The sequence below is a fragment of the Hemitrygon akajei genome, chromosome 12 (assembly GCF_048418815.1).
Source record: "Hemitrygon akajei chromosome 12, sHemAka1.3, whole genome shotgun sequence".
Lineage (NCBI taxonomy): Eukaryota > Metazoa > Chordata > Chondrichthyes > Myliobatiformes > Dasyatidae > Hemitrygon > Hemitrygon akajei.
Window position 1 is genome coordinate 40,397,072 of NC_133135.1, and position 13,252 is coordinate 40,410,323.

General features: G+C 41.1%; 2 protein-coding genes across 2 annotated transcripts in view; both read right to left on the reverse strand.

Annotated features, from left to right (window-relative positions):
- The window catches only part of LOC140736622 (uncharacterized), a 38,387-nt gene extending 31,349 nt beyond the window's left edge, over window positions 1-7,038 (reverse strand). The window contains exon 1 of the mRNA XM_073062442.1: window positions 6,883-7,038. Within this exon, the coding sequence (XP_072918543.1) occupies window positions 6,883-7,038 (156 nt within the window). The remainder of the gene's footprint in view (window positions 1-6,882) is intronic.
- Window positions 7,039-7,445: 407 nt separating this feature from the next.
- The window catches only part of ccdc17 (coiled-coil domain containing 17), a 92,092-nt gene continuing 86,285 nt past the window's right edge, over window positions 7,446-13,252 (reverse strand). Inside the window, exons 18-19 of the mRNA XM_073062443.1 lie at window positions 10,575-10,758; window positions 7,446-7,504 (exon numbers count right to left, since the gene is read on the reverse strand). Coding sequence (XP_072918544.1) covers window positions 7,446-7,504; window positions 10,575-10,758 — 243 coding nt within the window. The remainder of the gene's footprint in view (window positions 7,505-10,574; window positions 10,759-13,252) is intronic.

A 13,252-nucleotide genomic window follows, 5' to 3' on the forward strand; every position in this document is an offset into this window, starting at 1 on the left:
TCATTCCATGCCCCTGTCATTGACCCAGTTTCTCCTCATTCCCAGCTCCACCTTCCCTGGAAACGTGATGTACACCTCTGCTTTCTTTATCACTGGGCTTACTTTCCTTGACTTTCCACCCCACCAAAACCTCCCTTGCTTTTTATCCACACTCCTATTCCAGAGACCTACTTCCTTGGCTCATCCGACCCTCACCTTCATTTTTTGCCTGACTCAGAAGCAGAGCCCCTAATTAGCGGGTAGTAAATCTAGAACAATAAAACACATGAACAGGCCTTGCAGTCATTGTGTCTGCCAATCTAATCCCATCTGCTTGCTCAGTATCCCACTGTTCCCCAGCTGTTCATGTATTTTTCAAAATATTTGTTAACTGTTGCTGTCATATCTGCTTCCACCATCTCTACCACCCTTTGTGAAAAATAGTTAACATATCTCACTTAAAATTTTCCCTCTTGCCTTAAGCTTCTGCTATCTAGTATTTGGGCGGGAAGGATTTTACAAAAGACAGTTTTTTCCCTCAGCGGTTTGATCGAGGCACAACTGCGCAAGTGCATGGATGTCGGCGAGTTAGACCGGAGGGAAGGATTTTAAAAAGACAGCTTTATAGAGCGGGTGTAGAGTAGAGAGAGTCAGAGTAGGAGGGCTTGGGTTCAACAAGGCTTCAGTGCTAATAGGTCGAGGCGAGGTAAGCTACTTGTGAGGAATAGGAAGTATATCTGTGAGGCTGGTGTTCTGTATTGGGTGTCAGATGTGGGATGTCTGGGAGACTCCCAGCCTCCCAGTCAGCCACATTTGTGCCAGGTGCGTCGAGCTGCAGCTCCTTAGGGACCGAGTTAGTGAATTGGAGATGCAGCTCAATGACCTTCATCTGGTCAGGGAGAGTGAGAAGGCGATAGAGAGGAGCTACAGGCAAGTAGTCACACTGGGTCCTCAGGAGACAGGTAAGTGGGTAACAGTCAGTCAGGAGAGGGAAGGACAAGAGTCAGATTCTAGAGAGTACCCCTGTGACCATCCCCTTTAACAATAAGTACCCCTGTTTGAGTACTGTTGGGGAGGATAACCAACCTGGGGGAAGCAACGGTGGCAACAGAGTCTGGTCCTGTGGCTCAGAAGGGTAGGGAAAGGAAGAGGATGGCAGTAGTGATTGGGGATTCTATAGTTAGGGGGTCAGACAGGTGATTCTGTGGATGCAGGAAAGAAACGCAGATGGTAGTTTGCCTCCCAGGTGCCAGGGTCTGGGATGTTTTTGATCGCATCCATGATATCCTGAAGTGGGAAGGTGAACAGCCAGAGGTCATGGTACATATTGGTACCAATGACATAGGTGGGAAAAGGGAGGAGGTCCTGAAAACAGACTACAGGGAGTTAGGAGAGAAGCAGGACCACAAAGGTATTGATCTTGGGATTACTGTCTGTACCACGTGACAGTGAGTATAGGAATAGAGTGAGGTAGAGGATAAATGCATGGCTGAGGGATTGGAGAAGGGGGCAGGGATTCAGATTTCTGGATCATTGGGACCAATGTCCTGACAGGGAGGTTTGCTAAGGCTATTGGGGAGAGTTTAAACTAGAATTGTTGGGGGGTGGGAACCGAACTGAAGAAACAGAGGAGGAGGCGGTTGGCTCAGAAATGAGGAAAGCTTGTAGGCAGTGTGAGAGGGAGAGGGTGATAGAGAACAGACCGATGGTTTGAGATGTGTCTATTTTAATGCAAGAAGCATCATGAACAAAGTGGATGAGCTTAGAGCGTGGATCAGTACTTGGTGCTATGATGTTGTGGCCATTACAGAGACTTGGATGGCTCAAGGGTAGGAATGGTTACTTAGAATGCCAGGCTTTAGATGTTTCAGAAAGGACAGGGAGGGAGGCAAAAGAGATGGGGGCGTGGCACTGCTGATCAGAGGTAGTGTCACGGCTGCAGAAAAGGAGGAAGTCATGGAGGGATTATCTACTGAGTCTCTGTAGTTAGAAACAAGGAGTCAATAACTCTACTGGGTGTTTTTTATAGACCACCCAATAGTAACAGGGATATCGAGGAGCAGATAGGGAGACAGATTCTGGAAAGGTGTAATAATAACAGGGTTGTCGTGTTGGGAGATTTTAATTTCCGAAATACAAATTGGCATGTCCCTAGAGTAAGGGGTTTAGATGGGGTGGAATTTGTTCGGTGTGTTCAAGAAAGTTTCTTGACACAGTGTGTAGATAAGCCTACAAGAGGAGAGGCTGTACTTGATTTGGTATTGGGAAATGAACCTGATCAGGTGTCAGATCTCTCAGTGGGAGAGCATTTTGGAGAAAGTGATCATAATTCTATCTCCTTTACCATTGCATTGGAGAGGGATAGGAACAGACGTTAGAAAAGTGTTTAATTAGAGTAAGGGGAAATATGAAGATATCAGGCAAGAACTTGGAAGTATAAATTGGGAACAAATGTTCTCAGGGAAATGTACAGCAGAAATGTGGCAAATCTTCAGGGGATATTTGTGTGGAGTTCTGCCTAGGTACGTTCCAATGAGACAGGGAAAGGATAGTAGGTACAGGAAGAAAAGTTTACGAAAGGTTCAAAAAACTAGGTAATGATAGAGATCTGGAAGATTATAAGGCTAGCAGGAAGGAACTCAAGAAAGAAATTAGGAGAGCCAGAAGGGGCATGAGAAGGCCATGGTGAGCAGGATTAAAGAAAACTCCAAGGCATTCTACAAGTATGTGAACAGCAAGAGGATAAGACATGAGAGAATAGGACCACTAAATAGGATAGTGGAAAAGTGTGTATGGAACCGGTGGAGATAGTGGAAGTACTTAATGAATACTTTGCTTTAGTATTCACCTCGGAAAAGGACGTTGGTGATTGTAGTGATGACTTGCAGCAGACTGAAAAGCTTGAGCATATAGATATCAAGAGAGAGGATGTGCTAAGCTTTTGAAAAGCATTAAGTTAGATAAGTCACTGGGACCGGATGAGGTATACTCCAGGCTACTTACTGTGGGAGGCGAGGGAGGAGATTGATGATCCTCTGGCGATGATCTTTGCATCATCAACGAGGATGGGAGAGGTTTCGGAGGATTGGAGGGTTGCAGATGTTGTTCCTTTATTCAAGAAAAGGAGTAGAGATAGCCCAGGAAATTATAGATCTGTGAGTCTTACTGCAGTAGTTGGTAAGTTGATGGAGAAGATCCTGAGAGGCAGGATTTATGAACATTTGGAGAGGCATAATATGATTAGGAATAGTCAGCATGGCTTTGTCAAAGGTAGGTCATGCCTTGCGAGCCTGATTGAATTTTTTGAGGATGTGACTAAGCACATTGATGAATGTAGAGCAGTAGATGTAGTGTATATGGATTTCAGCAAGGCATTTGATAAGGTACCCCATGCAAGGCTTATTGAGAAAGTAAGGAGGCATGGGATCCAAGGGGACTTTGCTTTGTGGATCAAGAATTGGCTTGCCCACAGAAGGCAAAGAGTGGTAGTAGACAGGTCAATTTCTGCATGGAGGTCGGTGACCAGTGGTGTGCTTCAGGGATCTGTTCTAGGACCCCTTATCTTCGTGATTTTTATCAATGACCTGGATGAGAAAGTGGAGGGATAGGTTAGTAAATTTGCTGATGACACAAAGGTTGGGGTTGTTGTGGATAGTATGGAGGGCTGTCAGAGGTTACAGTGGGACATCGATAGGATGCAAAACTGGGCTGAGAAGTGGCAGATGGAGTTGAGCCCAGATATGTATGAGGTGGTTCATTTTGGTAGGTCAAATATGATGGCAGAATATAGTATTAATGGTAAGACCCTTAGTAGTGTGGAGGATCAGAGGGATCTTGGGGTTCGAGTCCATAGGACACTCAAAGCTGCTGCGCAGGTTGACTGTGTGGTTAAGAAGGCATATGGATGCATTGGCCTTCATCAACCGTGGGACTGAGTTTAAGAACTGAGAAGTAATGTTACGGCTATATAGGACCCTGGTCAGACCCCTCTTGGAGTACTGTACACAGTTCTGGTCGCCTCACCACAGGAAGGATGTGGAAACTACAGAAAAGGTGCAGAGAAGATTTACAAGGATGTTACCTGGATTGGGGAGCATGCCCTATGAGAATAGGTTGAGTGAACTTGGCCTGTTTTCCTTGGAGTTACGGAAGATGAGAGGTGACCTGATAGAGGTGTACAAGATAATGAGAGGTATTGATCGTATGGATAGTCAGAGGCTTTTTCCCAGGGCTGAAATGGCAAACATGAGAGGGCACGGTTTTAAGGTGCTGGGGAGTAGGTACAGAGAAGATGTCAGGGGCAAATTTTTTACGCAGAGAGTGGTGAGTGTGTGGAATGGGCTGTAAGCAACGGTGGTGGAGGTGAATACCATAGGGTCTTTTAAGAGACTTTTTGATAGGTACATGGAGCTTAGAAAAATAGAGGGCTATGGGTAACCCTAGGTAATTTCTAAGGTAAGGACATGTTCAGCACAGCTTTGTGGGCCAAAGGGCCTGTATTCTGTGTATTCTGCTGTAGGTTTTCTATGTTTCTATGTTTTCTTTGTTATTTCCACCCTGAGAAAAGACTCTGACTGACTACCCTATTCATTCCTCTCTATTTTATATATTGCTATCCATTGTCCAACAAAAACAATCCCTGTTTATCCATCTCCCCTCATTTTTTTGTATTTTCTCTCCATTTAGAAAATAATCATCCCTTTCATTTCTTCTACCATAGTGCATATACTTCCAGACACTGTATTCCATCTGCCACCTCTTTGCCCATTCTACTAATCTGTCTAAATCCTTTTGGAGCCTCTCTACTTCTTCAAAACTACCTGCCCCTCCACCTAATATTGTCTGCAAACTTAGCAACAAAGCCATCAATTCCATCATCCAAATCACTGACATATAATGTAAAAAGTATCGGTCCCAATACAGACCGCTGTGGAACAGCACTAGCCATCAGCAGCCAACCAGAAAAGGCTCCCTTTATTCCCATTCTTTGCCTCTTGCCAATCAGCCACTGCTTTATCCATGCTAGAATCTAGAACTTTTCCTGTAATAAAGGCAAGCTTGACGTATATCTTTACCACCCTATCTATCTACCGATGTTGTCACTGTCAGGGAGCCCCAAAGACCCCTCTGTACATCAACACTCTGAGGGCAACTGCCATTTACTGTCTACTTTCCTCTTGCATTTGACCTTCCAAAATATACCTCACACTTGCAAAATCTAATAAAGAAGAAATATCACAAAGAAAACTGGGACTTATTTCTTTCTATTAATCCACTAGGTAAAGGTTTAATATCATCTATTCGTGATAAATTAGCAGCCTTACAACGTGCCCCTGTGGATAAAATTAAAATGGCATGGGAGCATAATTTAAATACCTCCTTATCTGATGAGACTTGGGACTCGATTCTCAAATTAATTCAACCTCTCTTTGTGCTCGCCATTGCCTTTTACAGCTTAAGATTGTTCATAGAGCCCATATGTCTAAATCTAAACTATCTCGATTTTACCCTAACATCAGTCCGCTTTGTGATAAATGCAAAAGGGGCGAGGCCTCTCTCATTCATATGTACTGGCTTTGTCCTAGCTTGGAAAAATTTTGGAAAGATGTCTTCATAACGTTATCGCATATTCTGAATCACCACCTAGAACCTAACCCTTTAATTGCTTTGTTCGGTTTCTGGGGTGAGACAGATTTATGTCTGAGTTCGACTAAGTGTCGAATATTATCTTTTGCCTCTCTCCTGGCTAGACGTTTAATCCTCCTTAGATGGAGAGATGTTACCCCGCCCATGCATGCTCAATGGCTTAACGACATTATGGCCTGCTTAGACCTTGAAAAAATTCATTATTCAGTTCTTAATTCGGATTTAAAGTTCCCTAAGGTCTGGGGACCTTTTATTGAGTACTTTCATAACCTTCCTCTTGACTAAAGTTTTTTTTCGGTCCCTTGCTTTCAGCTCCTTTTTTTGTTGGTAGTAGGCATTAATATCTTCTGTTGCTAAGTGTATTTACAGTTTTGGGGGTTTGATTGTCCTGATTTATATTCTCTATATTGTGTTGTGGTTGGTCTGGAGTTTTTTTTGTTGCGGGGCTTGGGGAGGATACTAATTTTACATGTCCTCAATTTGGGTGCTTTCTCAATTATCTTTCTTTGTATCATATTATTATTGTATGTTTATTTTTGCACTGTATTAATGTTCATTTTGATCTGGGGTTTTTTATCTGTAGCTATGTAGAAAATGTATAAAAAAACTAATTAAAAAAAACTGTACAAGTAGTGCTGATTGACAAAAAATAAGTTTGTAACACCTGTTTCAGATACTGTGATGAATTTTCTTGGCATCCTTCTTGCAATTCTGATCCAAGGAGCGAAAGAAGAGTTCTAAACAAACACCCATTCTCACAGCAGGTTTGCCTGCAACTCAGAGTGAAACTCCCATGACTGATAGATAGTAAAGTAAAGGGGGTAGGAAGAGGCTGCAGTAAACAAAAATGCAAAACAAAATCTCTAATAATGCAGCAAAAGAAATTAAAACTGTTCATTCGAGAAAGCAAGCTAAAAATACTCTTTAGGTCTGTAAACCTGCTGCTGCAGAAATTTGCTTCTGCTGCTAGTGTGCACTGAACAGTATTTGGGAATGGCAGTGAAACATCCAGAGTGCTTGAACCAGGTTCTTGACTTCATTTAAATAATTTTTAAATACTTAATCTGATTCACATGTGCCACATGTATGTGTTCCCACATCCCCAACAACAGTGCATGGCTCTGTTTATTGCTACTGTTTACCCGCATCGGGTAAAAATTCGATTGCAATTTTCTCTCTATAATTTAATATGCCACATAGACATTCAAATTGTCCGAGTTGTAAAGGTTATTTGAAAGCAAATTTGCTGCTACTTACGGCAGGCCATTCTTTGGGTGTGTTTGTATCAGCAGGCGATTCTGGAGCAATGAGAGCTGCGGGTCTGCTGCCAGTGAACAGGTGGAGTCGTACTGTGGCATTCCCGTAAGGTTGCCATATGTCGTGCAGGTGTTCTCCAGGCTTTAGGAAAGACATGCTTACATCAGAGAATAATCAGGTTTTATTCTGTCTGCTTCAACCCTTATGCAACATCTCTTATGAATGTGACGCATGAGAACTTCTACACTTTCACCTCAGAACAAGCAGACTATTTTCCCAGTCATGAAAACAAGATAAATTGACAGCTTGTTACATAATTTTTAAACTGAAGCCAATTTCTCTTTTTCCTAATATCTGATAAGCTTGATAATAGAACTTTGATTATTCCAAATGGATATATTTTTCCATTCTATTTACAAATAATATTTCTGAGATAATCTAATTTTGTTTTCAATATTATTATTTCAAGTTTTTTAATAAATTATAATAAATATAATAATTAAAATGACAATCACTTTGCTGGTACAAAATATATTTCATTTTTTCGGCTGAGATGAGCATTACTAATGAGCTGCTTCACTGGGGTCAGAATATTCTTGTCTGTTGCACCTGGGCATTGCACCTGTGGAACAAATTTTGCCAGTTTGTTTATCAGAAATTTGAGGGCTCTTCTCAGGACTAGAGCGGAACAATGGAGACCAAGTAAAGCAAATATAAACAGAGGACAGAGGTTAGCAAAGTGAAAGACTGTAGATTTTAAAAAAGAGAAGCACAAACAACTAAATGACAAATCTCACCACATCACAACAATATGGCATTGAGATTATAAATCTAGTTTGATCCAAAGACAATTGTACAACAAACTACAATTGTCTTGCGATAATCCTCACCTAATATTGCCTTCAATAATTCAGTGGCTTTCCTTCTTATTCAAAGATTTAAAGTACATTTATTATGAAAGAATGTATACAGTATACAATCCTGAGATTCTTCTTCCCCACAGACAGCCACAAAACGAAGAAAAACCATGGAACCCATGGAAAGAAAAACATCAAACTCCACTCTCAACGCACAAAAAAAAAACAAATCACGCAAAAGACAACAAAAAAAAAGCTAGTGGAAAAAACAGAATATAAAACACAAAATCTAAAGAGTCCAGGCCATCAATGAAACATGATTCTCTTATAAGGTATGGAACATTGAAGAGGTGGATCCGTTTTTCCGTTTAGATTTTATATCATCCTTTGAAATGTTATTTGCATCAGGTCTGACTGCATTTATCATATTAGGACAATGATTTTAGTTCTTCTACAGCTGCATGATACTACAGTTTAATATTCCCAGCTTAGTACTTTGTCAAGCGGGCATAGAGCAGTTTTGGAAATAGTTTGTCAATACAGGCAATTCAAAAACCCATGAAGATCTTCACAATACAAACTATCACTGATATTGCAGAGTAATGAACCAATTTGACTGGTTCCCCTTTGAATATTACTACAATACAATTTTTTTGATGAAAGAATTTTGACTTAAAACAATGGTAGGGAAAGTTTTGAAGGAGGACTTCTTGCATACCAGCACCAGAAGATCATGAGGAGAAGGGACAGGTACGTGAAACAATGTCACAGTGTGAGTCCCAGTGTTCCATGTTACAGCAGGACTTTGAGTCTTCAAGGAGTCTGCAGTTAACACAAAAAAAAACTTTTTTTTAATGTACCAAAAATAATATTTATAAACTTTGAGTGTAATAATCTATCCCACGTTAGGCTTTAGTTGCTAATGCTAATTTCAAATAATTCAAGATAAACATGAGTGATATGAAGAATTTTTGCACAATGCATTTTGTTGGAAAGCAAGATCGGCAATACAACTTCATCACCCAACTTACACTGCCAGAACAGGTCTTGAACTCATGATATTAAAAAAGCACATGGAATGAAAAATGGCATTTCTAGTATGTCTGGCCAGGAGATGATCCAATGATGATGTTGAAATAGATCCTTTATTCTCAGATGGACTGTTACAGAATGCCACCATGTGGCTTGAACAACTAATTGGTTAAATTCATGTTTTCAATTAGTTTCACAATACATTTGGCCATTTATCACAGTGCTTTTCTATATAAACCTTTCCACATTCATAACCATAGACAGACAATCCGTTCTGTCTAAAATCTAATTGACACAGTGATGGCCACATTTGCATGCACTCACTGGAGTTTAGAAGAATGAGGTGAGATTGCATTGAATATTGAAAGGCCTAGATAGAGGAGATGTGGAGAGGATGTTTCCGATAGTGAGTGAGTTTAGGACCAGAGGGCACAGAATAGAAGGATGTCCCTTTAGAACAGAAAAGATGAGTAATTTTTTTAGCTAGAAGGTGCTGAATATGTGGAATTCATTGCCAAAGGCAGCTGTAGAGGTTGATAGGTTCTTGATTAGTATGGACGTCAAAGGTTACAGAGGAAAGGAAGGAGAACGCATGAGTAAATCAGTCATGAATGGCAGATTAGTGTCAATGTACCAAATGGTTTAATTCTGTCCTTTGTCTTATGCTATCCATTCTGCACTGTGAATATTCTTGATATTATTCTGATAACAGACAGCACAATGTCACAGCTAGAAGACTTGTTGCTTCATTCCTTATGACTCTATGAGCTTCCTCCAGCTGCTTCAGTTTCCTCCAAAAACCAAATTGACTGGTGTGCTGCTAAAATTATTAGGCCACTGTAATTTACCCCAAGTGCGTTTGCAAATGGAACCTGAGGGGATGATGGAAGGTGGGGAGAATCAAATAGAAAGATAGTAGGATTGGAATCAGGAGATAATGGATGTTTGGAGAGATGCAAAGGTTAAAGGGCTTGTTTCCATAGTGTACAACTGTGACTTTAAACTCAACTCCATCTACAAGATGGTAACTTTTATTCCGGACCTTCATTCTATTCTTGCAGCCTCCTGAAAATATGGATATCGACTCCCTTCACCTCTTTTCTGTAACATCAGTAAATCAAGTTACTGCACAAAGTCTGTCTGCTCTGAAATGCAAAGCTGTTGGCAGTGCTCAGCGGTGCCACTATCACAGATGGATGACAAAGCAGCAGTGACCATTTCTTAGACAGACGTTGAAAGCAAGCGGTCCGGAGTTGTTGAACTTGAGATCAGATGGATGTAACGTGCTCAGACAGAAAGTGAGCTGCTGTCCCTCAACCTTATAACCAGTGTAGGAGAGCATGTACAACACAGAATGGGAGAGGAATTGAAGTGGCAGGCACCAGACGGTCAGTGTCACCCCTGTGGACTCCACACAGCAGTCTTTCAACCCATGTTCAGTTTCTCGAATATAGATGCAACCACAGGAGATCATTGACTTTAGTGTTTCTTTTACTTACTGATGCACCATCAATAACTCTCTCTGAGATGTGAAGGCGAGATATCAGCTTTTATTGACTGGAAGAAAGAACAAGCAGTAGTTGACCACCATACTACATTCTGGAGACTGAGGGCCGGGCTCAGGCCTCAATCACCTTTATACTGGGGTCAGTGGGAGGAGCCACAGGAGCAGTCAGCAGGGAGCGTGTCCAGACAGGTATATGTAGTTCACCACACTTACTATAAAACAAACTTGCCAAATCTTGCATAAAACAGCTGTGAACTTCCAATGTTCAGAACTGGTGTCTATTATTATCAACTTACAAGAATCTGCACGTGCTGACAGTTTTAGCACTCCCCAAGCCACCAGCCATTCCTCACTCTCCATTAATTGTTCCATGCTCTGGTTAATGTCCCAAGGTGCAGTTGTGACATTTCCATCTGGCCAGTGGTAAAAACGGATGATCAGAATCATATCCTCTTCAGGCATCACATCATAGAATGACATCTGTGGGGACAAAAAAATTAGCATTGTCATTTTTGGCTCAGTTGGCAAAACGTCAATTCAGGGCACTGAGGACAAGAGCTGGAACATCATGTTACAGCTGCATTAGTTGTTGGCGGTCAGATATATTATCACCGGCATGTGTCGTGAAATTTGTTAACTTAGCAACAGCAGTTCAATGCAATACATTTTTTTTTCTTCTATATTACGTATTGCATTGGACTGCTGCTGCTAAGTTAACAAATTTCACGACACATGCCGGTGATAATAGGACCTGATTCTGATTGCACTTGGAGCATTGTGTACAGTTCTGGTCAGCTAGCTGTTAGAATGATGTCATTAAGCAGGAAAGGGTGCATGAAAGATTCATAAGGGTGTTCCCAGGACTGAAGGGGTTGAGTTATAAAGAGAGACCCAGATAGCATGTAACCAATGGGTAAGCTTATATAGAATTATGAGGGGCATAGATAAGGTCAAGAGTAGTCTTTTTCCTCAGGGTAAGAAAATCTAAAATGAGAGGGCATAGGTTTAAACCATAAGACCATAAGACATAGGAGCAGAATTAGGCCATTCAGCCCATTGAGTCCACTCCACCATTGCATCATAGCTAATCCAAGATCCCATTCAATCCCACACACCTGACTTATCACCATATCCTTTGATGCCCTGACCGATCAGGAAATGATCAACGTCCTCCTTAAATATACACTCGGAGTTAGCCTCCACTGCATTTTGTGGCAGAACCTTCCATAGATCCACTAGGCTAAAAAAAATTCCTCCTTACTTCTGTTCTAATAGGTTGCCCCTCAATTTTGAGGCTGGGTCCTCTATTTCTGGATACACCTACCACAGGAAACATCCTCTCCACATCCACCCTATCGAGTCCTTTCAACATTAGGTGGGTTTCAATGAGATGCCCCCACATTCTTCTGAATTCCAGTGAGTACAGGCCCAAAGCTGCCGAATGTTCCTCATATGTTAACCCCTTCATTCCCAGAATCATCCCCGTGAACCTCCTCTGGACTCTCTCCAATGACAACACAATCTTTCCTAGCTATGAGACAATAATCCAAGTGTGGCCTGACTTTTAAGGTGAGAGGGGAAGGTTTAAAAGAGCACACAAGGGACAACTCTTCACAAATGGGGAAAGATTTAAAGAACACACTAGCCAAGTCAATCAGTAGTCAGTTTCTCGTTCACAGCAGTAAATGACACTAGTACTGCAGTTAGGTTCGTACATTTCAAGTAGACCCATCAAGCAGGATGTGGAGCTGAAATGGGAAGTATCAAATCGACCAGGAGCCTCTCTTCCAACAGGACAACAGCTTTATATACACTTTGTTGCATCAACCCCATGACTTACAGTAAATATGTTAACAAATGACGTGCAGCTGATATACTCATTCATGAGAATTTTATTTTGGGGGTCACAGATTCAGATAATAGTTCACAGAGACATAATATTTTATTTTTCTCTTTGAAAATGGAATATCATACATTGAAGGATCACAGCTAGTTCATCAGATGTTAACTACCTGAACTCAGAATCCTTTCTGATTTTGACATGTTTCAAACTGTGAAACATGTACCACTCCCTCCAATTGGCAGTTCCACTCCTACTTCACTAAGTTCATTGTACATCCCTTTTTCAATACCATACTTGATGATAGAGCTCCATCCTGAATCCTTCCGAATGCTTCATTTTTTTTCCATGACTGAACAATATTCTACATTCCCTATGTTCAATTCCTCATGAAAGCTATCTGCCCTAGACCATACTAGCACTGCACTTTACAAATTCAATTTTATTTCCTTGGCACTTTCTTTAAAATGTAATTCATTGTATTCCCACAAACACTACACTTCAGCCAATCATGAACACTGTCAAGTGTCTCTTGTGCAAACTCCTCTTTCTTCTTCCACTATTCCCACTTATCTTCCCACAGATGTTGACTGACCTCCCATAAATTTCCGGTGTTCTGTTTTTATTTGAGATTTCCAGAATCTTTTTTTACTTTCATCTTCATATTTCTGAACTATATTCTCTGGAACTTCGCCCGAAATGCAATGAACAGAGTATTATTTTAACGTTTAATCTAGCTTAAGTGATTGCAATATTACACAAATTATGTCTCTGTTTCATAAATGGGCAGGATATGATAGTACTTTTACATTACTGAACTAATAACCCCAAACTTGAGCCAGTAATCCTTGAATTAAACATTCATATCCACCCATGGCAAAATCCCTAGACCTTCCACCATGGGAAACATCCTTTCCACATTTACTCTGTCTAAGCCTTTCAATATTCAAAAGGTTTCAGTGAGATCCTCCCTCATCCTTCTAAATTCCAGCAAATACTGGCCCAGAGCCATCAAACATTCCTTGTAAGATAACCCTTTTATTTGCAGAATCATCCTTGTGAACCTCCTCTGAACCCTCTCCAATGCCAACTCAGCTTTTCTTAGATGAGGAGCTCGAAGCTATTCACAATACT